General features: G+C 55.1%; 1 protein-coding gene across 2 annotated transcripts in view; it reads right to left on the reverse strand.

Moving 5' to 3' along the window:
• The window catches only part of LOC113218352 (neural cell adhesion molecule 1-like), a 220,512-nt gene that overhangs the window by 35,583 nt on the left and 158,988 nt on the right, over nt 1-25,941 (reverse strand). For both annotated transcript variants that reach the window (XM_052267787.1, XM_052267790.1), the window contains 3 exons: nt 11,733-11,865; nt 2,296-2,461; nt 2,018-2,144 (listed from right to left, as the gene is read on the reverse strand). In XM_052267787.1, coding sequence (XP_052123747.1) covers nt 2,018-2,144; nt 2,296-2,461; nt 11,733-11,865 — 426 coding nt within the window. The remainder of the gene's footprint in view (nt 1-2,017; nt 2,145-2,295; nt 2,462-11,732; nt 11,866-25,941) is intronic.

Genomic DNA, 25,941 nt, shown 5'->3' on the forward strand with positions numbered 1-25,941 from the left:
GCGCAGGCAGGTACGGCACAGGCGGCTGGCACTGCTTGTTGCGCGCGCGTTTTGCTCTACTTCATTTAGAAAAGGCCTCTCTCCTCTTGGTCCTCGACACGTAATGCGATGCGTAATTAGTACTCCGACCCTCCTTATACTTCACCTCACCTCCCCCTCAGCTCTGCCCTCACGGTCCGATGCCGCCGCTGCCGCCGCCCTCCCTGGTTACGCGCCCTTCTATATGGCAAAGCCGTCGCGCTCCTCCTTTGGCCCTTCTATCGCCAAATTTACCATCGCCCTGCCACCACCCCATCCTACCCGGCCCCGTCCGCAACCCCGGGCCCGGGCCCACCACTCATCTTTGTTTGAGATTCATTATTTCGTTTTCTTCCGCCGCGGAGACGTTTTCCCGTCTCGGTCGCGTCGCGGCGCCCGCCTCCCCTTTCGCGTCCTCCTCTCGTTTGCCGCGCGATGGGCGACTTAGCTTGTTTGTGTTGTTTTTTATTATTTGGTTATTCTACGCTAAACAAGCGAAACGCGCGGGGACGCGCGGCGAACGGCGCGCACACGGCCGCCGAGACCACCGGAAAAAGTTTGTGGCCAAGAAGGAAGCCAGATAAAATGAGAGAAAAACAAACAAACATAAAACGTATATATATGTAGAAAGTACTACTCCCGAGCTGAGGTGAGCGGGGCGACTGGCTCCACATAGACCACCTTCTTCCTATCGATGCTACGACCGCAGCCGGTCAGTCCGGCCAGCGGGACTCCGCCTTCTTGTTTTACTTTCACCGCGCGGCAGGATTCCTCAAGGACGCTGGACGTCGCCGCACGACCATTTCCAGGGACAGTTCCTGCTCCCGAGCGAGGCCCGCCCAACCTACCTCCTCCTGGACATGGTGGTGGCCGACTGTCCTGGAGCAGGAGAGGGCGGGCAGCAAAGGACCCAAAGTCAAACGCCACGGCTCGCGGACTCATCAAGTCGTCAAAAACTTCATTTGTACTTCCTCCCTGAGTACATACGGCACCGTTCTAAAATTCCGGCGGACCACCCGGAGGGGCGGTGCGGGAGGTACAGGGGCGGGCAGCGGGAGTGGGGGGCGGCTGGAGGCGGCGGCGGCGGTGGGCGCCGAGGGCGCTCTAGGGCAACGCCGGCCCGGCCCCGGCCTGCGCGGCGTAACTGGAAACTTAAACACTTGAAACCTTTCGCTATTCGTCCGGCCGACTTCAGAGAGTCAGCGGAGCCCGGGCGTTCAGGTGGCGCTGGCGGCCCTTGGGCGGGCGAGCTGCAGGTGGAAGGCAAGGGAGCGAGGCGGACGAATACGCTTTGAAGTCAGCGGCATCGCCAGAAGTGTATAGCGCCGTCGCGCCGTGGTGGTCTTGCTGAAAGTAAGACAACACCGCCAAACGAAGAGGAAAAGACTTTGTCCCACGTTTGCCTCGAGAAGGCCCGACCGCGGCTTTTTTTTGACAAGGACGTGCGACGCGATCCGACTGTGAATGGCGAAAGGGTTGCAATTCGAGGCTGCGATGAAAGGAATGTGGGACCTGTACTGCAATAGTTACCTTCCCTTTAATACGAGTGTTTACACCCTATTAAAACAGGACGTCGATAGCTTTCGAAAAGGTTTCGGTGCCGGAAAGGGGAGATAGAGAAGGCTTACACTACTAAGCACTAACGAAGGACCGGGCACCACGCCCGAAAAAAAAAAGAAGTTGCGAGCCTTAATTAGAAAATTAGGTTACGGAGGCCTTCCCGGAGTGCTGCCAATCTTGACAACCTTTCTTTGGTCTCGGCCCCTCGGCCTCGGCCCCACCCAGCCCAACTAACAGCAAGTTTTAAGCATCCCTTCCGAACTGATTGGTCACAGAAAGAGGTGTCTGGGAAAAAGAAAGAAGGGGAAAGGGGGTGAGGGGAGGAATAAGCAATGGGTTGCGAGAGGCCTCTGCGCCTACGAGTTAGAGGTTGGGGCGAAGGGGGGGTCACAGCGATCGGCACCCTATGCTATGCAGATGAGCCGGGCCACTAACTCACTTGCGAGCGTGAGGTTGACCCTGAAGTTGGTCGTGGGCGAGTTGAGGAAGTCCACCCGGCAGCGAAACACGCCCGCGTCCTCGTCGCTCACGTTCAGGATGCGCAGGCGAGCCATCTCCCTCGGCACCTGCGGACACGGAGAGGGAAGTTCAACGGACAGAACAACAAACGGTGGAAAACCAAAGTAGGAAAAACGAAAAAAACAAGTTATTTCGCACGACAGCAGTCAAGCCTCGATCATCGTTACCGTCCTGGGCGGTCCTGGGACTGGGACTCACCAGTTCGTCGTCGGCCTCCCAGTTGTGCGGCGACGCCCTGGGACCGGACGGCGGCAGCGGCACCCCGTTCGCAGAGGTGAGAAAGAAGTACCTCCCCTTGCCCGCCTTGGGCCTGGCGATGGCGCCGTGCTCCGCGCGGTCCAGGTCGCCGTTCCGGTTGTCAAAGCTGGCGAAAACAGAAACACAACACCATGGCATGAGCTGGGAGCAAGAGTCGCCTACACATACACCGCCTCGCCTCGCTGCAGCAAGTGGCCGCGCCACGCCCCGCCCCGCTACGCTACGCTCGTGCTAACGATTACTGCCCCCGTGAAGCAGGTGTGTGCTGGACGTGCCTCCGCCGAGTGAGGCTGCCTGCTGCGTGTTCTTATGGCGCTGTCTGCCCGTCCGCCGCCCGTCCGTCTGCTTAACCACCACACCCGCACACGTATTTAGTAGTTGGCCTGCTCGTGTGATGCACACATTACCCCCATGTACAACCCTCCCCCCTTCTCTCTCTCTCTCATTCTCTCTCTCTCTCACACGCGTACGCGCCCTTTAAACTTGTATACGATGTTTCCGAAATGACAGCAGGCAGCAGCACCTAAACAGTGTGTGTGGGCGGCCATGAAGAATGCAGGCGCTATATAGTGCAGCCGACTAAATTGGCTGACAGGGCTTTCACATTTCACAGACTGTTTTGCTCTCGAAAGAGTCGCGTCGTTGTCACGTAGGGAATGGGGGAAGTGGGGAAGGGGGGTGGAGGTCTGGAGTGAGAGGAGCAGGGGGCGTTACTATTTGATGTGCAGCAGCAGCGCGGCCTGCGGGGATGTGTCTGCGACTGACGCCGAGGGAGGGAAGGGGGTGAGAGAAAAGGGTTGAGTAGCTGCTCAGGTTGGAGCATGATTAATGTCCCTAACGCCGTCACGTCCGTCAACCCTCCTGCTGGGGGGGTGGGGGGTGTAAGGGGTGAGGGTGAGGGTAGGTTTAGAGGTCAGACACTAAGGGGGGGAGTGGGGTTGGGGGCTGCTCGGTAGGGTTCAAATACCTTCGGGGTGTGGTGGTGAGGGCGCCGGGTCCTTGCCCAGTCCTGGGAGCCTCGCCCCGCCCCGCCTTGCCCCGCCCCGCCCCGCCAGGTGTGCACAGGTGCTCGTGCGTAATGCGCCTCATATCTCAGTGCACTCCTCGCACGACGGCGAGTCGCAAACAGGCCGGCGACGGCAATCCGCGAAAAATGAGCGGCGATTAGACAAGCCGCGTCTGCCCATCGCTCTGCCTCTCTCTCTCTAAACCCTAACTCGCACGGGGGTTGGGCAGGTGGGAGAAAACGTGACACGTACGTACGCATCCACAACTTTAAATGTATTACTTATTCTGTACAGAACTAGCGCATGGTATTTTTTCCGAATGTAAAATGTAAAGTTCACCCAGCAGTTTATGACATCCCTTCTTCTCTACACTTTTCAAACAAGATGGGAAAATTGTGTGGCAATAAAGGTTCAATTCATGAACGCACGATTGATTTAGAAATAACTGTGCCATTGTAGTTCTTAGGCAATTTTGCTGAGCAGGTACACCCACTGTCCCGAATAGTGGTTCCTATTTGTCCCAATGTAATGCTGTGGACCAAAACGCAGCCATAGCAGGGCATTTGCTCGTTCGCATTTAGTAAGTGTATGCAACATAGCACTGCACAAAAAAGTAGTGCAGACACAGTCAGCGTTGCGGACTGCTGCGCTGTCCTAACGAGAAACTCCAGGTAAAGAAGGGCGTCGAAAGAAGAGATGGAGAGAAGAAATAGTGGGGGTGGGAAGAGGGACAGAAAAGCGAGAAAGAGAAGAGAGTGTGGAAGAGGGGGAGAAGAAGAGGAGCCAAGGCGAGGGAAGCGGAGAGAGAGACGGAGTTCGTCATTTCACACATTCATCACGCAGCGCCACATATGGCACACTCCATGTCGCCGTGTCACACAAACAAGCAAACAAACAAGCAACGGCGCAACAACGTACGAGAACACGACGGTGTGAAAAGGTACGGAGAAGAGGCCCGCGCGCAGCACGGCCCGGGGTTTGCACAATACGACGCCGACCTTGGGAGGCAAAAGCCAAGGGAGAATATGACGAAACGTGCAAGTGTGTGGGTGTGTACTCCGCGAGAAAGAGAGAGAACCTGAATGTGTGTGTGACAAGAATGACAGCGCGAAAAACTAACTTTGCTCTCGCACGGCGGGGAAAAGACTTTTGCAAACATAGGCTCGCACCTTACGTATGGACCGACTCTTCAAACAAAATGTAATTCTGACAAGCTCTGCTACTGTAAGGAAAATTCACATTAATGTCACCGTTTTAAACAAACCACATAAAAACCGAAGTTTTAAACTGTTATCTTGAGTAACGGTTTTAAGTTGAGAAATATTGTGGTGGTATGAAAAATGCAGTCCAAAACTGATTTTACTTTCGTAAACCGCAGAGTAGAGACTCGACAGCAGATTTGTTCAATTTAAAACTGTTATTCAAATTAACAGTTATAAAAATGTTGTAAACGTCATAGATATTTGGACAGTGGCACGGAAAGGTCTTACACTCTTATTATCCTGCCCATTTCTACTGGGAAAGAGCAGGTTTCGGCACGATAACCAGACGGTAACATTTTGGACAGTTAGAGGAAATCGGATTCAACCATTCATCGCTTACACGGCGACGCACATAGTTCCTCGCCAGTTCTAAATAGGAGCCAGATAGGCCAATTTCTCGTCCCCGCGTCTCCCCCCCTCCCCGCGCCTGTGTACAGGGGGCTAGCGACTGATACGACGGGTCCGCGGGCTCCACTCTGCTCTCTTTGTTCCCCGACGGCTGATGTATGGCAGCAGAATCAATTCGTGCGGCGTGCAGCAGCATTCGGCGGCGGGGGGCTGGGCTGGGCCGTGATGAGAAAGGGAGAAAAGTCTGACGTAATTTGACACTACTCCCGAAGTACTACGGGTAACTTCAATGCAAAAAGAACTACATCGTAATGTGCATGCACGCTTTCATTCCTTAACCTCATCACTCATTATTAGTCCCTCATAGGTATATTTCCCAGGAATATCTATCGTATTTGTCGCGCCTTTCCCCGTTCTCTGTGCAGCGGGTCGACCGTTGGCGCCCGGGAGGTAGGCCACGCGCCCGCCCGTCGCGCGGCGCTGTCCGCGTGGTGGCCTACCCTCTGCTCTGCAGGCGGTACCCGCTCACGGCCGCGCAAGGGACGGACCAGCGCGAGGCTGCGCGCCCGGGACACTGACATGCCAATACAGACCCGCGCGAGTAAAATATGAACGGACTTCGTCCATCCGCCCTCGAGGTAAAGGGGAAGGGGGGGGGCATTCGATGCCGTACATAGATAAACGATCCACCGTGTCGACCAAGCCATCCCCCGCTTACCCCAACGCGATGGCCCAGTTCAAACAACATCAGGGAAAAACACCTCTGGCATAAGAACAAAAAAAAAAAAAAAAAAGATGGTTGACGGCCTTAAGCACCGCGGGCGATTAAGTTCGGAATAGAAGCCCCCACATGTAACACTTTACCTATGAAGTCACTCTGTCTTCTCTTCCCTTTCCCTCGTTCCCGTTTACTTTCGCTAATGTGAAACTGTTAATTTCGCTGAATCGTGCCAGTCGGCGGAAGCCAGCAGCGGGAGGAGATGGAGGGAGGGGTGTATTTGTACCCGGGGCCGGGCGGGGCGGCGGGGCCGGCGCGGGTCGTAACGCCCCGATCCAGAGGCGGCGGGGGCGGCTCGGGGGCGGCGCGGGGGCGGCGAGCCCCGCACGACTGAATGCAATCCCATTAAAGTGTCCCTGCCGGTGACGTATCACCGCTCACACCTCGCCGGACAGTCCGGCCCGGGCCTTCTTTATTTGGTCTTTGGTCAGCGTCTAGCTGGCAGCAGCAGCGCCTATTGCAAACCCCACCCCACTCACTATACGTTCTACACCCCCCATCAACCCCCGGAAAAGGCCATCTTGGCATTCGGAGCCGTTTAAAAGCAGAGGGGGTGTGCCATCAGGGCTTTTACCCAGATTAGCAGGGGCCGGACTCTGTGTCTCCCGACCTCGGGCCTCGGCCAGGCCAGGGTCTCACTCTCACGGCCGACTGGACCTAATCCCCATGTCCGACCGTGCGACCCGGGCCAGCCCGGCCAGCCCCGCGGAGCGGAGCACGACTGCAAGTGCCATCCGGCGATTGCTAGCGAAAAGAGAGAGAGGGAGAGGGAGAGAGAGACAGTGAGATAGAGTGAGAGAAAGGGAGACTGAGAGAGAGCGAGAGAGAGAGAGAGAGCGAGCAAGGGAGACAGTGAGAGTGAGAGAGAGAGTGAGAGAGAGAGAGAGAGAGAGAGAGAGAAGAAACAGAGAGAAAGAACAAGGGAGGAGAATGGCCCCATCACTATCTGCGCGTCTGCAGCACACCAGCAAGCAGCGTCCCCGACTGGCCCGAGACAAAGAATACCATGACGACGACACGCAGCCGACAAGCTAAAGATGTTCTTTTGGGTTCACGGTTCATTCGCAAGTCGGAGCTGCTGGCGGGCCCGGGCCGGACACGGAGACGGCGACAGTCGGAACGGGGTCAGGCGGCACGGCGGGCGAGCGGGGGCGGGCGAGCGAGCGGGACGAGAAAGATGAGCTTCGCGAATGGCGGCACAAATGGAAAGTCTCGGCGCCAACAATAGGTTCGCCGCCGGCATCCGCGCGTCGCCCGCCCGCCCGCGTCGTGCACCCCGCGCGCTCCATCTCGGCCGTCATTGGTCACAACGTCGTCCGCCCCCCGTCGCCCGCCCGCCCGCGTCGTGCACCCCGCGCGCTCCATCTCGGCCGTCATTGGTCACAACGTCAACGCAGTTTGGGAAACGTCGTCGTCGTCGACATCGTCGTTCACGAGCTTACAAGTTCGCCAGGCCAGCTTGCATTACGGAAACAGCCGAGAGAGACCAGACCTTCCACTCTCGCCGTATCGTATCCCCCTCTCGCTCCTTCTGTCTCTGTCTGTCTCTGCCCCCGTCTCTCCCGTTATCTGTCTCTCTCCAAGAGAGCGCGCGCGGCGGCTCAAGCGGTTTCGCTCGCTTCATTTCTTTGACGTGTAGCGGGCGGGACACGGGCCGCTAGTCTCCCAGCGGGTCCGCGCTCATCCTTAAGTCCCTGTGATGTACTCAGCCTCTCAGGGCGGTGGTCGTCTGGGGTCCCCTCACGACCGCGCATCGCCCCGCCGCCGGCCGCCCCCGGGCGCCCTACCGCCCCCGCCTCTCTCTCTCTCTCTCTCTCTCTCTCTCTCTCTCTCTCTCTCTCTCTCTCTCATGTTCCCTAGGCCGCGCGGCGTCGCCTGGGGACGCGCGCCGCCCGCCTCCATCCCGCTCTCGCACTCGAGGACGAGCCCTAGAGAGGAAGCGAGGAGGGGGGCCCCCCCGGCTCGACCAAGGTCAGTCGGTCACACCCGGGAAGCGGAAACCAAGACATCAAAGGGCAAAGAGAAGGGCCAGCAGGCGGCCGCCGCCGACCGCACACCGAGACAACAAATAAGAGCGCCAAACGCAAGTGACGACGCAAGGGAGCGGGAGAAAAACAAAAAGAATCAAGGAAACTTTTTATTTTTACTCTAGCCGCAGCGTCCACTTGCGACATGAAAGTACTTCACGTGGCACCACTGGAACAACAACGGTGCTCACGTCGCGCACCTCTGCCGAGTTTTGTTTGAAGAAAAAAATTCTAAAGGCACTGGAGTGCAGCTGTAAATTAATGGTTTTCGCAATTTTAATTCATTTGAAAAGGCCACTAAGTACTTTGCAACCATTTACAGATGTGAATTACACCTTTTTATCTAGTGACCTTAGGACGTAACACGAATGCACGGGGCAAAAAAATAAATAAAACAATCCATATCGCGCCGGTTCCCAACTTCTGGAAGTGTACACTGCAATCCTGGACCACAAATCGCAGATTGCCCAGAAACAGACTAGACCAGACCGCACGAAGCTCGGTGCTGAAAGAGCGAGGAGGAGGGGAGACGGAGGAGGAAGGGAGGGAACTAAGAAATAACTTCCATAAGGAGCACTCAACAAAATGAGGGCGATTATTTACGTCTTCCGCTGTGAATTCGGGGTGACTGCAGCTACTCATCCCGCAGGGCTCTCGGGGGCTGTCCCTGAAGGGGGGTGGAGGGGGGTGGAGGAGGGTGGAGAGGAATGGAGGGGAGGAGGGAGTGAGGGGGAGCACAGCCCACGGTTTGGGGTTATCTGTAACCGCCAGCCAGATTTCCATTCCACATGTGCAATCTGCGGCCAGCGGCGCGGCGCAGGGCGCGAGGGGGGAGGGAGGAGGAGATGGAGGGGAAAGGGGCGCGAAACGGGCACCAAACCGGAAGAGAGCGCCATTTGCGGGTTGGCCGGGTGATAACGAACGTGCCCTCTGGGACAGTGTTCAACCAATTACAAAACAACGGTAACGCAATACTTCCTGTGCGATTAGTTAACTTGAAAGAAAAAAATACTGATGCGAGCACTCTAAACGTCAAGGTAGAATTTTTTTTTCCATTGCAATCATGCATCTGTGAGCACATTCTGCAAGATGCAATCCAGAGAAGTGACAGATTTGAATCTTCGAGTGGAAACATTTTTATTTTGTCCAACTGCAGGTCCAATATTGTCACTACACTATTTAAAATTGCATCTGCAGTATTACTTCACTTAAGAACACACTTTTCCTGGTGTTGAAGGGCCGAAGGCGTGACAGAAAATGTGAAGCTCAGTTTGAAAGTCAATCACAAAACTAATGATAGTGTCGGCATCAAAAATAAACAGGTCAACTGCCTGCATGGTGTGAGAGAGATACCCCGACCTACATCCGCCGCCATATCCTCCACCTAAGCTCCTTCCCACCTGTCTGAATAGCCTGTCTGCCCGACACTCTCTCTCACCCCTCCCCGAGCCGGTAAATGACAGCGGCCACGGCCACGGGAGCGCTGCTGCTACACCCTCCACGCCACCGCCACACCCCGGCTACACGCCACGTCCCCCGCTCGCTCGACGCCACGTGACGTCCAGATATATGTATTCATCCCAATTTGCCTATCTCCCCGGCGGAGCGAATCGCTCTAACTTTGTCTCAAGGGGTGGGCGGCGCGTCGCCGCTCAATCTCCGTCGCGCCGCACAGCGCCGCCGCTCTCCCCCTGCACGCCTCGCTACCGTTCGGGGTCAGTGCGTGGGCGGTAGGGTGGCAGGGCCCAGGAGGACGCGCCCACTTTCAAGTGACCTAGACGAAAGTCGTCGCAGCCGCACCGCTGGCGGCGAAAGGTGTGGTGATGGCGTACTGTTAGAAACTTGCAAATGGATTTGGTCGTAACGCATTTCTTTCGCAACACTGATAAACCAAGTGTTCAACTGCTCAACACCTGTAAGTGTGCAACCGCAAGTTTAATACTTGCAAGTGTTCAATTCAGTAGTAGTACACTTGCAAGTGTTAAACTCGGTATTTGTGCACTTGTAAGTGTTCAACTCTCCTGTTGCACACTTCTCTATATCGGGCGCTTACTGTGGGGGAAGTGTTTAACAGAGGAGTTGCACACTTACAAGTGCACAAATACCGAGTTGAACACTTGCAACTGTGCTACTACTGAATTGTACACTTGCAAGAATTGAACTTGCGGTTGCACACTTACAAGTGTTGAGCAGTTGAACACTTGGTTTATCAGTGAAGCTGGCAAATCACAATGTGCGTTTGATTCCATCTAAATTGCTCACATCTCACAAAATAAGAGAAGCACAAATGAAGCGGGTGCAAATGAAAAAAACATCTAGCTTTTATCCCCATATCTTCAATCGTGCTCGATATATGTATACGAAGATATAAAAGGAAAACACCTGTCTACCCTTGTAAAGATGTCAAATTGCCGGTAAGGATTAGCCCAAACAAAAAACAAGCGCGATGCCTAAAAAAAAAATACTTTCGGTATGGATTACATCATCTACCTTTCCCCTTGCAACGGCTTTCATGCCTCGCCTCTCATCCGAGCCAGCCTCCTAATTAAAATCAACTTCCTCTGCTTCCTTGAAAGGAAAGTCTAGTCTTAAAAAAACGACAAAAAACAAGACCAAACATATTTTTAAATTCTAGTTGGTAGTGTAACGCGGGGCAGTAAGGGGCTGGGGGCCGCAGTCCCTTTATGAGAGCGTGGCGGGGAGGGGCGCGGCGGGCCCCAAATGGGGTGAGTAGGCGTTACGACCGAGACAACACTGGTGTGGCGGGGCGGGGAGCAGCCGACACTTCACCACTCGCACGGTTGTTGTCGTCGTCGTCGTCGCCTTGCCCCCCAAAAAGTAGTCCACCAAGCGGGACTCATTTCCCGCAGTAGTCTTACACGGCAAGGGGACAAAAACTACAAAAAATAAAATAAAAATAATAAAAATGAACACGTTTGGTTACAAAATAAAATATTTTTAAAAAAGCCTTCAGGCTGCAAGATTGCATTTGAAATAAAAGCATGACGCTGAAGTATGCTCTAAAATGCGCCATGGAGATTGCAGATCGTCGTATTGCAGGACGTACAGATTTCAAAGTTTAAAAGTGATCAGGAAAAAGCGTCGGGCGGGAAAGAAAGAAATATGGTGGTGCCGGCGCCGCACCGCTTTCCCTAGCAGTATCTGTCTAGCCCGCCGGTCTTACGCGCTCCTCCCCAGGAAAGATATGCAAATTACGCGTGGTGGGGCGGGGCGGGGTGAGGTGAGGCGAGGCGACGCGGGGTGAGGCGGGGCGGGGTACCCTCGGGGGTGGCGGGCAAATGATGCCCCGCTACACCGACTGAGATAAACGGAAATCGACGCGACTGGAGAGAAGAACTGATGGACCAATCTCCATCTGGCAGACCCACCCACCATCTCGCAAGCGTCTCCAAAGCCAACCTCCTGCTCATCGTTGTTCTCGTCGTGTTCTACATTCTTTTGAAAGTTTTTGCCAAGTATCACGCAGCTACCTTACAGTGCTGGGACCCCCCAGCAGGGGCAAGATGTCGGTTAATGATCCAATCCCTAGATTAGAAGGCTTTGCCAGGAATGCTTAGGGAGCTTGAGGGCTGGGCTGGGGGGTACCGAAACGGGGACCTGGTCCCTCGCCTTAGTCTTGAGGGCCACCGACCGAGACTACCTGAAGGGCCACCTGCAGGGCCACGATCAGCACCAACAGGCTTAAATTGATTACAAGGCCAGAAAACAGGAGTAGGCAACTCCGAGATCGAGGTCAGGGAAATTAGTAAATTATGTAGACAATAAAACTGTTCGTTAACTTTCACGAGTCTGAATAAGCTAAATAACTCGCTAGTTCCCAAACACTAAAAGCCCATAAACTTTGCGTGTTACGTCACGCAAGGTTGTGACTCCTATCCATGATCGCCTTTGGCGAACTTTGACCTTGGCAGTATTCGCTGCAGACAATACTCACGTGTATAGAGGCACGCCCTCCGAGTCCTTGAACCAGAGCACCATGTTGGGCCGGTCGTCGCGTATCGGCGCCGACACGTTGCACGGCAGGTCGGCGTCCATGCCGTGGGCGGCCCAGACCACCCGCACCGGCACTGTAACAGAAAAACACACCATTTCACTAACCCGTCAACATCAATTTTTAAAAGTATACTTCATTTTATCTGATGTCTCTGGAAAAATTTCTTTGTAAATTTACAACAGTTTTCGTGTTTACATTTTGTGTTTCTTTAATGTTGTAAATTTACGACAACTCAATTTGGCTCGGTAATGAATTTGACGTCGCAATGCTGATACATGGTGCTTGCACTGTTAAAAATACCGTACCCAACTACAGCAGATACTACAGTATTTTGTCTACGATTTGTCACAGTACGGAACCGTACGCCATATTTTGCCGTATAGGATACACTACAGGCAAGCCGTAGTCCAAAAACAACATCTTTATCCTGTACCATACCCGGAGCGTCACTGGCCTGGATATTGACTCGCTAGTTAGCTCTCGCTGATGATACGTCACGCCAGATAAGTCATACGCCAGAGGTGCCGCAGTCGTAGTTCAACCGGGCAGCACCTTGCCTGACCCAGTCCCTAGGGATGCAACCATTTTGAACTTTGAAGTTGGCGCTCAATTCCCGACCCAATCCCCAAAAAAAAAAAAAAAAAAAAAAAAAAAAAAATTCAAACGGCATACCTGTAGTTACACTCTAAGGGTAAAGCAACGTCATGGCTACAGTTTTGATACGATGCTCCTGTACCCAGTTTGTATGATGTACGGTTTTGGTACGGTGCATCCTGTACCTCTTCTGTAGGAGGTACGGTTTGACCACAAACATGTTAGGCAAGTGTATGACCAATAGTTTCCTGTACCTATTACTGTGGTTTTTTGTAACAGTGTGCAACTTTCCAATTTCAATTTGTAATTTTACAACATAGCCTACATTCCGGAAAATCTTCCTGTAAACCGTTACAAAAAAAGTTTTAGTGTAGTTTAGTGTTTTAGTGTTGCTTGATTTTCGCCCTCAGAAAATAAAAAGTGTACAACCACGACCACGATCTCCTTCAACCTCCGCCATCAACATCGACGCCGGGGCCAAAGGAGCGCGCGAGCGCGTGTGCCACGGAGCCGGGCTTTTATGCAGCACTTTCTCTCTTCCGGCAGGCCCCCACCGCCCCCGCCGCCCCCTCTACGGCCGGCCTCCCGCCCCCATACCCCGCCCCCGGTTCACCCGCTAGCGCAGCGCAGCTCTCGCGGGTGCTTAAATCCGCGATAGGCCATCACAACGTGGCGCTGGCGCGGAGCGGCCATTGGCAACTTTGCCACAGCGGAGAAAAAGGAGCCGCGGGGGTGCAGAAGGGGGGAATGGGGAGAGGTGGAAGGGGCAGGATTCATTGCGCGGCGACTGCGCGGGCCGCGCGGCCGCCGCGGAGCTGGCGGGGCCCAGTCACTCGTATTTCTCGTAACAGCCGCCCTGAAAGGCTTCCCCGGACAAGTTATTTGGGCAATTCGAGAATCTTCCTCAGGGAGGAGGCGCGCCGCCTCTTTTCCGCTTCAACGACCACACCGCGCACGGCGGCGAGCGGGTTGGGGGTGGGAGGGGGCACAACCACCACGGTGGGACCCCAAGACTAGGCAAGGCGAGCGGCGGACCCAGAGGGCGCCCAGAAAAAGGAGGTCCTAATTCGATCACGATCTTATTCCGACCCGTCCATCTTGGCGCTGGCCAATAGTGCCAGCCCCGCCCCGCGCGGCCCCGCCACGCCCCGGCCGCTGAGAGGGACACAGGCGGATATTTACGCCGCCGCTTCCACATTGGCTGCCGCAGTAAAAGTGGCCCCGAGGTGAGTCGTGGACGCCAGAAGCAGAGAACGAGGCTGAGCGAGAGAGAGAGTGAGACAGAGAGAGGGGGGGGGAGGCAGAGTCGTGTGTGTGCGTGCGTGAGAGAGTGTAGAGAAGGGGGGGGGGGGGGGGGGCAGAAGGGGAGGGAATTGTATGTGGATATGTTACATCGGCGCAAGGCTGTAACAACCTCCCACATCCTCCCACATTCATTGCTCCATCTACATTTACGTCTTTTCGCTGTGTTTTATTTTTGTATTTATTTCTATCTTTTTTTAGTTTTTTTTTACCCTGCTCTCTATTTTTAGACGTGTGTTCGCTCTCCAATCTGCCAAGTAAGTCAGTCTCCCCCTTCGACATGGGCGGTACCGAAGAGGAGGTGAGGTCACCATCTCAGCAGTATGCTTCAACTTGATGACCTATTTCTTCACCTCCGGCTGAAGCGGCCTACTGTTGCTGCGGGGGTTATCAACAATTACACAGAGAAGGCAGCCTGGAGGCTGGGGGCAGGCAGGCGGGGGTGGCCGGTGGGGGGTGGAGGTGGATCTGTCTCACGGGGGATGAATATGTAGCCGAGCCGGCCGCCGCCACCGCCCCCGAGGGAGGGAGGGAGGAGGGAGGGGGCGCTCAGCCGCCTGGAAGAACTGTTGAGGTAGGGGCGACGCGGTGCGGGCAGCAGGCAGGCTGGCCCGACAGCTGTTCCCCCGTCAAAGTTCGGCCGTGGCGACGCGACAACGGCCTCCCGCCCCACTCAACTTGGGCCCATGGCGGCCGCCCTCCCTCTGCCCCCTGCACCTTTCCACGGCGTCACGATATCAGCGACACGCTGCCGGCCGGACGGGGCGGAGCCAGGCGGAGCCCATAATTTATGAAGCAGCAGCAGAGAAGTCTAGTAGTCGTGGCGGACAAAGAGTTTTCGGGCCGCGGGGACAGCCACCCGGGCCGCGTGTATCGCTGGCGCGCCTGCTGCTGGCTGAGGGGGACGAACACCGTAAAAAATAACCAAAGAAAAATTTGGTAGTTAAAAAACGACATTTCTGATGGAAACGCTTCAGGGATGTACTGTTTCATACAATGACAGAATAACAGTGCGTCGTTTACGGACACACAATAATTGTTTTCACGTGACAAAACCTTGACCGACAAAGGTGACCGTGGAAATAAAAGTTTCATTCCGAAGACACCTTGGCGGCCACCCCCGCCTTTGCCAGCCTGGCTCAACTCCACCGTTTATTTACAAACAGCGGCTGGTTGCGGTGGGGGAGGGAGGGAGGGGGACACACACACCGGGGCCGCGAGCTTCCCGCTGCCTGACTCACTTTCATGCGCACGGTGCTGTTTTTGGCAACAACTTCCGCCGGGTGTGTCACTCTGGCATCCACGTGCCTGCCCCCCTGCCCCCTACCTCCCCACACTCGACGTTCTTTCACCCCTCGCCAGCTAGCTGGCTCACGCTGGCCTTCCGACACACAGGGCTAAGCCAGCGGCGGAGCAGGAGCAGCAGGCTGGGCTCGAGGGAGCGGCGGGGCGGGCGGGGCGGGGTGCGGCGTCCGTGCGGTTGGGGCGGGGCGTATCCGATTTGGGACAGCTCAACTCTGCCAGTTTAAGGGGGGCCCACCCCACCCCACCACGACGTTCCCCGGTGATCAGGTGGCGCTACACTGCTATGACAATGGGCGAAAACGCTCATCCGATGACCCAAAGCACACAGGCGAAAAATGAGTGTCCACTCGCTAATCGGCTTTAAAGTCAGACGACAACAAAGTAAAGTGTATCACAGTTTGCCCACTGTCATGTGAAAATGGGATCGTCCAGAAGGTACGTCAATTTTTCTAAGATTTATTCGGTTAATGGTTAATTAGTGTAGCTCGGCGCCTGCGCGGCTTAGGGAAGGCCACCCCGCAGTACACTCATGCACTCCAGGCAGGATGTTGACTACCCATCAGGCGGTATGAGGGGCTCCTGCCGAGGCTGAAGATAGAAGTTCCGTACTGGCCAATGACGGACGTACTTTCTGGATGATCCCTACTCTCAGTTCCTTCATAACATGTAACCCACCGCTGAGCCCCTTAAAGTCGTTTACATCAAGGTAAAGCAAATCTCATTTCTTTTATCCCATACTCATCCCGCCCAAACGCAATTCATTAAAAGGTGGTAAAGTTCCTGCAAAACAGCCCGCCAGCGGCCACGTCGTCGTCTGCGGCTGAGGGCGCAAGGAGGCAACCTCCTTTTCTTCGGCATCATCCCTATTAAGCCCCGGTGGCGCCAAGACCATACCAGCCGCATTACGGGCCGATGTCCATTAGTGGGTGGTGGAGGGGGTTGCGGGGGGAGGGCACCTCGGCGGTGACCGAGCAGTAAACGCACTTATTAAGCCCCTCCTTGAGGACAGCCCGGGGCTTACAGCAACAGCGGCAGCTGCGCTTGGCCCGCGCCGGATCCCCGGCCGGGCGAGCAGCCTGGAGCCCTCCTTTGGGGCGCGCCAAGAATGGTGCGGCAGCCGGGCAGGTCTCAGGGGCGGGAAACACGCGGCGGGTCCTCGGACGAATTGACTTTTGGCAGCGCGGGTAAATATTTATCGCCCTTGGTAATAACGCCCTGGCCCCTCTGGCCTTGTGGGCCGTCGGGCGTGAGCGTTCGACGACTCGTTGACATCGAGGTCCCCGCTTCTGCTTGCTCCCGAAGTGTAGTATATCCGCCTTCGTACTCATCGAGAAGATGGAGTCGTCACAGACACAAAGTCAAGCCTGCATGAAAACAACGACTACGAGACGGGAGAGCTCGCGGAAAAGCTTCGTGACACACTTTCTCATCGCGATGGACCTCGTCATACACACTCTGCAGCGCGGGTGCTATTTACGTGCTCTCGGCTCCTCCTTATCCCGACGTCCCATCTACCGCGCTCAACCTCGCCCCGCCGAGCACAGCACCTTCCGCACACCGGCTACTCGAGCGTTACAAAAGGAGCTGACGCGGCAAAGGCGAGGGAGAGAGAGATAAGTTTTTTGGGCTGGTCGCGCTGCCATTCATGCGCAGTAAGCATTTTTATTTTTACCAGATACCTTACCGTGACTCGTGATTTGATGAGTTTCATGTACTGTAAGTAATCGTAAAACGGTGTACCTTTAAAAGTTGTGGAATAATCGAAGGACATTTCGAACTTATTTTGCGTTCTGTCTCGCGCACAACAGAAACGTCCGCGTCCCCGCGTGAAACGAGTTCGGGGTCACAGAATCCTAAACCGTCTTCGGCTGATGTCACATGATGTCACCATCTGCCTAAATGAGCAATGCGTGTCCGTTTTCGATATCAGCAGTTGGTAGCGAAATAGGCTAAGGCTAAAGTGCTATGAAGAATAAATACAGCACGTATTCGCACCTTTTCATTGGCTTGACCTGGACCTGCCTACGGCACATCACGGCAGCCGGTGTGTTGAGGAGCGTCCTCGCTCCGCTTTCGAATCTCTCGCGGCAGTGCTGACCGAGAGAGATAAATCCGTCCTTCCTGCCTGGCGTCCCGCCCGGCCTGGCCTACACACCTGCCCCCCACCCATTTCCTTCCGCTCTCCCCTGCTCTCTCTCTCTCTCTCTCTCTCTCTCTCTCTCTCTCTCTCTCTCTCTTTCTCTCCCGCCGAGGGAATTATGAAAGGAGTGACTTGGGTCGGCCTGACCAGGGCACCCTGTCCCTTGAATGGAGCAGCAGATCCATCCGCCGCAGTCGACGCACGTCTACGCTGTCGCCCCGGGCGAGGCCAGCCCGTCGAGGCAGCCAGCCACTCTGCGCCCAACCGGGCCTCTCCGCCCATCCTCCGCTCGGCCCAGCTGCCCAGGGCGCCCTATGGTCAGCTCGAACCTGGACCAGAGCACTGCCTCTGGAGGAAACTTCTGCAGTCACCCCCAGGCAGCCTCGGCTGAAGGACAAAGATGGCGAGTAACCACACTTCCCGCGCTCGCACGCAATGGAAGATCGGCGTAAAACTCAGAATTTAGTCTTCTCCGCTTTCATTATAAAGAAAACTAATAGATCAGTTCAACCATAAGGCAGTGCCCCATCTCAGAAAAGGCACACGCCCAGTGCTGCTGGCATTGCTGAGCAAGCAGGTCGAAAAAAAAAAGAAAAAGATAACATTGCAAGTGGAAGGTTGAAATCCACATTTCGGAAAAATACTGAAATTTACTAGAATAGAGACAGCAGGTCGTTGTTGGTGAGTTTGCCTCGTTTGCCCCTGCCCTGCTACTTCGCTCTGCCCCACTACCGCGAAGTCGGTCCAGGTACGGGTCGGGGAGCGCCTCCAGCAGCAGCCACCCAGCTCAGTGGGCAGCCCGACACCACCGCCCCAGCCGCACTCCGCGGGCACCACTGCACCCGCCAAACAAATAGCCTCCGTGTTAAATGGTGGTCATTTGTCGCCATTTTCGGGTCTCTTCTGCTGACGTTGGTACTGGGCAGGGTCGGGGGCGGGCCGGGGGTGGGCCGGGGGCGGGCCGGGGGCGGGCCACGAGCCCTGCACTAATTAGATGTAGGGGGGAGCAAGTACATGCCACGCTCTCTCCTCTTTCTCTCCATCGCCTTCCCAGCTCTCTCCCGTCCACGTCCTCCTCGACCGCCTCTCCACCTCACACCCTCTCTCCCTCGCCCTCTCTCTCTCTTGCTCTGTCCCTCCCTAATTACAGTCTAGCCCTGTGAAAAGTGTCCCCGGCGCCACCGAGTGCACGGCTGCATACGGACATCCCCAAGCACCATGACTGCTTCCCGCTGCCGCGCCGCCGTCGCCGTCGCCGTCCTGGATTTCCATTAAAATTCGCTGCAAACGTTATTCGCGTGCGACGTTTGTCGTGGACTGCTCTCGCCGAGGAATTAAATTCTTTCCCCGTCGCTGGCCTGGCCACCACCCCGAGCAGCCCCGCCCACCCGCGCCCAGCGTCGCCATTTTTCAACCCCGTTTTGCGTCCACGTACTCGCCGCGCGCTCGCGCCTCCGGTTTTTTTCAGCACGAAGAGCAGCGCACACAGGGGTCGGCGCACACACTACACTTTTTGTCTTGGCGCGTATTTATGTTTTATTTTGGTACACCTCGCTCGCCGCTGCAAAAAACAACAAAAACGAACAACGTACAGCGTAAAACTCACCACCTGTCCCACCGCCGCCAATTTACTTTTATTTGCCGCTTTACCTTCATTCCGACTTGGGTAATGCCAACAGCATGTGCGCTGCCTGTAATTATGTTTTGTGCGCGCATCCGGGACACGCCTCGGCCCGGCACGCCCTCCGCCCCCACAACCCCTGCTGTCCCCTCTCCCTCTCAATCCGACCTCGTTTCCAGGTCACACACATTTTTTTTCCCTCCCTCGTCCCCTTCAAATTCTTTACACCCCGGGTGCGCGGCAGCAGGAGGTCTGCTGATGTCGCTTGGGGTGTGGTGTGGTGCGTTGTGGCTCGCAAACGCCACATTTTCTTTTTTTCGAGTTGTTGTTTTTTTTCGGGGCCCGATGAATAACACAAATAATAAGACAAAGACGCCCTTAGATCGTCTGCCGCGCGCGCGCTGCTGTCCGCCCTTCCCAAAAGTAAACACTGCAGGAGGTCCCCCGTTCAGCCCGCCACCGACAAAGGCAGCGGCAAGGGGGCAAAAAAATAGGCGGATAAAAAAATCGCTAAGCACGAGGGGCCTGCTTCTGCTTGTTACCGCACGGGCCGCCCAAAGGACACGCCACATTTGTTCTCGCTAAACTCCTTCTCTTTTCCCTGCCGCTCCAACCCCTTTGGGCCCTCCTTATTATTTTTCCCCTTATTCCTTGCGCAAAATGCCGCGTGAACGGCGTCTCAAAAATGAAAACCGCCGTTTTCCCGCTTGCCTTTCGCTTTGAAAGGACTGGCCAGCAGCTGCAAAGGCCCTCTGTCTCGTCTGTAGCCTGATGACCACTCTGCTCGGCTCAGCTCGGCCTAGCCGCTGGCCTCCTCCACCTACACGGGGTGCGCCTCGTGCCCCCCACACTTTGTGCCTCACGCCTCGTGCCCCACGCCTCGTGCCCCGCGCTCCTTCCGTCAGCTTTATCTCTCCGCGGGGCTCCTGGCAGCAGCTTTGATGCGCGTCGCTGCTCGCGGGGCGACTCTGACGGGGTAGAGGGGGATGCCGGCCCCCTGCCATGCCCCCCTCATAACAAAGGCAGTTAGCCCCTCTCTCTCGCGCCCGCGCCGCGCCGCCGCCGTTGCAACCCAAGACGAGCGCCTCGGCTCTTTATTTACGATCCGCTTCATATTCCCAAGCCCGCGAATTTATGTGGGGCATGCGGGAGCAGCACGCGCACGCACAACACTCGCACGCACGCACGCAACGCGCACACACAGTGGCTGCTGGAGGAGGCTTTAGGAGAGCGTAGCGGCGGGCGGGAGAGCAGCAGCAGTCTTTGAACGAGATCGAAACGCCATCGTGCGCAGAGCAGGACGAGGACGCGCTCTCGTTAAACGGCTCTTAGTCTGTCTGGCTCTGTCCGCCCGCCCGCCTCAGCCTCTTTCTCTGTGTAAGGGCCCGCGCAGTAGGCAGCACGCCCAGCGCGCGTGCGTCCGGGTGGCCTACACCAGCGCCTGCTTGCTTGGAAGGCTCTGACAAGGGGAGCGCGCGCAGCCGTCGAACACGCACTGGAACTTTCCACGGCCGCCGCTCTCTTCAACCCCAAGAATTTCCGGCATGCGGCATGCCTCTTTACGCGTTTTAACCAAGGCCTCATTCGAGTCAACAAGACATGGTAAAACTTTGTGAAGAGAAAGTGAAAACTTAAGTGAACTGCGGAAACTCGTCAGATTTTGAAGAAAGGACCTCCAAAAATATGGAAAAAGAAACTTTTTTTGAAAAAATTTGAGGAGTTTTCCTCCAACTAAAGGAGTTTCGCATGGTTTTTCTTTCACCGTCGTGTAGAATCAGACAAACATACAACTAGAAGCATTTTTGCAAAGAAAAGTTAGTCACCTCTCGCACGGATGTTCGGTAGTGTTCGGTCCGCGAAACATCCGTCTGCCATAGCAGTGCAGCGGAGGCCCGGCCGGCACCAGCGCCGCCGCCCCGACGCCGCTCCAGCGCAACGGGCGCGGCCGCCTCGCACAAGAGCCCCGCGGTATTGCCAATATAGTGTCCATTTCTCTTCATAGCGAGCCCGGGCCGGCGCGCAGCCGCGCAGCCGCGCACTGCTGCAGACCACCGCCTGCCGGTGTGTAAAACAAAGCACGCCAGCAGGAAACGTCGGGAATCGACTCGTGCTCGCCCCGCTCCCCCTGTTCCACCCCCTGCGCACTCGGACGTGTACCGACCACACCACCAACCCCGCGTGTGCCCGCGAGCGGGAGCCGAGCCATTGTAAACCGCACACACTCCTCTCAACCCGGTACAGACATTTCAGATAATTTCAGTTGCTTTATTTTTGTCATTTTCTTACTTTCTTTAACACACACAAAAAAAATTGAAGGTGTTGACTCTGCCCTATGCCTCCCTACTCAAAAAGCGAGAGTACAGGCAATCTGACACTTGAAAGTATTTGTATGAATTAAATTATTTTAAATTTAAATGTATCATCTGCTAAAAACCTTAGTTTCTGCCCGTTTTCCCGTTGGGGCTAGGTAGGTAGGAGGGTAGAGGTGAGTTCTCAATGACGGCAAGCCATCCGCGGTGAACAAAGCGGATTCCCATGAGAAGAGAGAGCCAGCGAGCGAGCAAGAGAAGAGAGGGAAGGAAGGAAGAGAGAGAGAAAGAGAATTAGGTCCGATGTACCTGCCCCAACCACGCTCTCTGATACCATTGTGCATGGCCATGAGCATAGCTGAGGCCGTGCTTCGCAAACTCTGCCCCCCCCCCCCCCCCATCCCACACACGTCCTGCGCTCATCACCGGAGGGAAATCTTTTGGTCCGCCGCTGTGCGCCAGCCGAGTCATTAAGATGAGAGCCTCAGTGAGGCGCTGCGCCCAGAGTGGCGCTCTGCGGCGGCCCCGGGATGGCGCCGGGACGGCCGGGACGGCGCCCGAGCCTGCAGTTTATCCCCTTTAGTACCGCGCGCGGCCCGCACCGCGAGGACACGCGACGAAAATAGAGTGACGAGTGGGGCGGCAGCTAGCAGGTTCCGTTATTCACTTCCACCTGAGTGATTGGGCTAATTTCGCGACGGCCCCCCCTCACAAGCACGGCACTGTTCGACTCGCCTGGCCCCGCGGGCCGAGGGCGCGCGTCCGAGCAGGCAGGGCACGCTCCCCACCCGCTCCGGGATAGTGGCGGTGGTGTCTCCCCGCGCCGTTAATGCAGCGCGACCGGAAGTGATGACGCTCATTACCGGAAGCGACAGGCGGAAACCGAGCGCGGCCGACCAGAAGCGGAACGGGGACGAAACGGAACGAAATGCGAACTCTGCGCGGCGCAGCCCCGGGGGCGAATGTGGAGTGAGAGGGGGGGGGGGCAGAGGGGGCAGGATTATATAGTCAAGATGGAAAAAGGGGGTAGAGAGGGAGAGACAGAGAGACAGTAGAAAAGAGACGAAAGTGCTTCGGAATAATTAGGGGATGGATAGAGAGAGGGAAGGTACGGGGGAAAAAAAAAGTCCGGAGGATAACATGGCGGCATTAACACACAAATTGCCCCCGACAGCGTCTTCAAACCGCTCCGCCGCTCCACAGTCACTGTCCGCTCCAAACGGGCTGGGCGGGCTAGGGCTGGCGGCACGGCGGCGCAGTAAAAATGGCAATTTTTCATTTCACGCAGATTTTGTGTGTTCCTTCTCCTCCTCCTTCCACTGTCAGTGAATCCCGGTCTGAGAAACGGCCGCCATCAGGGCAAGTGGGGAAAGCTCCCTCCGTCCATCTCCGGGATCCAGCGGCACCAGCAGCAGGCGGGAGCGCTTCGGGCCCGGCCGACTGGGTGGCGCCATCTAGCGGCGGGCGGCCCAACTCACGCGCCACCGAGCGGGGGGTGGCTCCAGTCTGCGCACTGGCGCCACGTTCAAACGTGGCCGCGGAAGCGGCATCAACACTCCGCAACAGAACACGGGGAACAAGCCAAGCGCAAGGCTGACAAAAGCGGTCCGCTTTCGCTGATTGACTGTTTTCCGTTGTCACTGTCAAAAATGGTTTTAGATGTTACGAGAGTGTTTTCTAAGATGTGCATCGTGCATACGAACTGGATTTGAATGTTTTATTTTGCATGGATTGAGGCGATCAAATGTTTTCCCTACGTTCTGCGTTGATTCGAACATTTTTGTGCTTTCATTTGTACGAAATCATGCACTTTTGTGCACAAATTTGTCCGAAACTGGACGTAGGTTTAACTAAGCACGAACGTTCGCACAGAATACATACAAAAACAAAGCATGTAAAATCACAATTTAAAATTAAAATTGTACAATAAGAAGCACTACTTACACCCAGAAAATGGTATCGTTGAAACGAGGCTCAATGCGTAGCTTCAACGCTATTTTTACCTCACAAGGAAAGTTGTCTTTGAATTAAGGCAAACTGTGTTAAAATAAAGTAAAATTTTCCTGAAATCAACTTAATTTCCCTGAAAATAACGGAAAAACCTTAAACCAAGGTCAAAAATTACCTTATGTTGTTTTTTTTAAGAAAATTTCTTGGTTTCGACATACTTAGAATTTAACGAAAGGCAAGACTAGTCGAAGAATGGGCAGTCGTTACCAAACATTCTTTTGTAAATCGTAGATTACAAAACATGCAAAAACATGTAACAAACCTATTTCACAGTTCTTAAACAAAAAAAACAAACAAAAAAAACAAACAAACGCAGAAACAGTATGGACCCACACAACCGGCAATACCAAGGAAAGAACTCACAAAACCTTGATGCGATAGCGGTCGATGGTTCCACGTAACGCACTCGTGTTGCGTCTGGTTTCAACTCACCTGCAACAGACAAGGGCAAAAGCATGCGCTTAGTACGATCAGGAAGCGTTTGACAATCGTTTTTTTTTTTTTTTTTTTTTTTTGCAAAGTTTTGTGGGCGACAATGATGTAGGATCCATAAATGCTTCCTTACATTCTCTCATATGAGGTGAATTGCGACAGCGCAAGGGAAAGGTTCGAGCGAGGTGTCCATAAAAAGAGGGAAGAATTTTTTTCGAAAAATAGAGACAGGTCAACAAAAGTAACGAAAAAAGGGGTGACGTACACAAGCATGTTTGAAAATAACACGCACCACCACGGCCTTATCCAGTACTCCTGAAAGCAGTTGAGAGAACGTGTGTGCAACAGGACTACGCACAATCACGGCAGGGGCTCCCAGCCCCACCCCCACTTCGCCCAGCCTAGCCCCGCGTGTCCCAGGCCCCAGTCTCTCTTTCATCTCTGTCCGCAATCCCCATGGGGGATGCTTTCGGCCAAAAACACAATTCGTCGCCATTATCGCACGGCACCGAGCCGAGCTGCGAGCGTGGTCACGTAAAAATAAATTCTGCTGAAAACAAAGGGGGACAAACAAGGTGAAAAAATATAAAAAGTGTGTCACTTGCCCGGCCTCACACTCCGTCGTCCTTCAGCCAACAAAACAAACAAAAGAGCCCCTGCCCGGGGGCATAAGTGCGGCCTCCAGCTGAGTATGGACGGCCACATCAGAGGTCTCTGTGCGACCACCACACACTCGAAACAGCATGAGAAAAATGGAGAGAAGGGCGAAAGTAGAGAGAAAAGAAAACGGACCGAAGATCAAACCCACAAATGCAGCGTAACCTGACTTTTAAAAAGAAAATCAGAACGAACAATTTTGTTTGCGAACAATATGCATGGGATGCATAGCTCCACCCCCGCAGGCTTGCATGACTGTGGCCTAGCGCTCACAGTCGTGTTCCCGATTCGCAACATGAGATGCACGCCAAGGAACGCGAGGAATGGCAGACAGGCGAGCGCGCGGTTTGAAAGACCCCCGGGAGACCAGACAGCAGCTCCGCTTGCGGCGGCCCGTTGCCCGCCCACCCAGCTGGACACAGATGGGTTGCAGGAGGGGAGGGGCCTTCACCTTGATAGTTACTACTGCTTCAGTGTAAGTCAGAGCAGATCAGTACATAAAATATACTACCGGAAACAATTCTGATCGCAAGCAAGACAAATTTTGCTCTTTTTCATCCTAGCAAACTTTAGGGGGCCTGTCCAATTTACTTTGGCCAAGATAATATTTTTTGGGGTGTATTATTTTGTGTACACGACGCTCATTTTTACCACAGATGTCGCACCATTTCGTCTCGTATGTTGCACGCATTGAAATCAGAAGCCTGCGCTCAGCTGAGGAACACGGAAGGACGAACCCCAAACGTATAGGATTGAAATTAAGTCGCCCCATGCGACCCATTCGCCCCGAGCCGAAGGGCCTTGACAGCTGGTGCCGCTGCCGCGCAGTGTTGTGTGTGAGGAGAGGAGGAGAGGAAAGGGAGAGGAGGCTGCAGATGAGACAACAGAAGCGGCGTTCGAACCAAAGTACGACGGATAGTGAGCGTGAAATATCTCAGTCTATCGGGGACCATAAGTCTGACTCGGGGCGGCGTTGTTGGAGAAGGGTGAAAGCGAGAGAGCGAGAGAGCGAGAGAGAGAGGGGGGGGGGGGGAATGATGTAGGGCCATAAGTCATCGATCCTCGCTCTGGGCCGGCCCCCGAGGCGGCTGCAGCGCCCAACCAGTCACTCGGCGGGGCTCCTCCTAATTCAAATGGGGTGTTGCTGTGACCGACTCATCGTTGTTCGGGAGTGATTTAATTTGGAGTCCTCGGCGCGCCACATGGGGCCATATCGGTGCGTCGGGCTCATGCGTTAAGCCTCTCCCCAGCCCAAGTCGTTAAGCCCGACTGCATGGTTTGGTAAGGCCGCCAGGCAGTGAGCTAATTGTCTTAGAGAGACGCTCAGGCTTTGCTCCTCGTGTCGCACTAACTATTCGGGTGACACCTTCGCACTAGCGTCTCACCTTGGCGCTGCAGAGAGCGCGGGGGTCACCCTCGAACATAATCCGATCCACCGCCCTGGAAAGTGAGCCCTAGGGGGCGCAATCGCCATAAAAGCATTTGGCAGTCGGGTTCAGTGAGATGAAAGGAAAGTAAGTAAGAGTGAAAACGCGAAATAAACGGGGTAAGGAGAGGCGAGAAAAGGCTGCGATGGACACGAGACACTGCCTCTCTCCACTCGAACATGGACCTTGGGCTGAGCGCGCGGGTCGAGATACAGAGGAGGGAGAGGGGCGGCGTAAGGGCCTAACGATCTTGTTTCGGGGGACACAAACGCAGTGTCGCAGTATTGTAACTACGTGTTAGCACCGAGTGCACATCCCGAGGGGCCGCTCTCGCGCAGAAGCCCCCCCCCCC

The sequence above is a fragment of the Frankliniella occidentalis genome, unplaced genomic scaffold (assembly GCF_000697945.3).
Source record: "Frankliniella occidentalis isolate FOCC.00 unplaced genomic scaffold, Focc_3.1 Scaffold4, whole genome shotgun sequence".
NCBI lineage: Eukaryota > Metazoa > Arthropoda > Insecta > Thysanoptera > Thripidae > Frankliniella > Frankliniella occidentalis.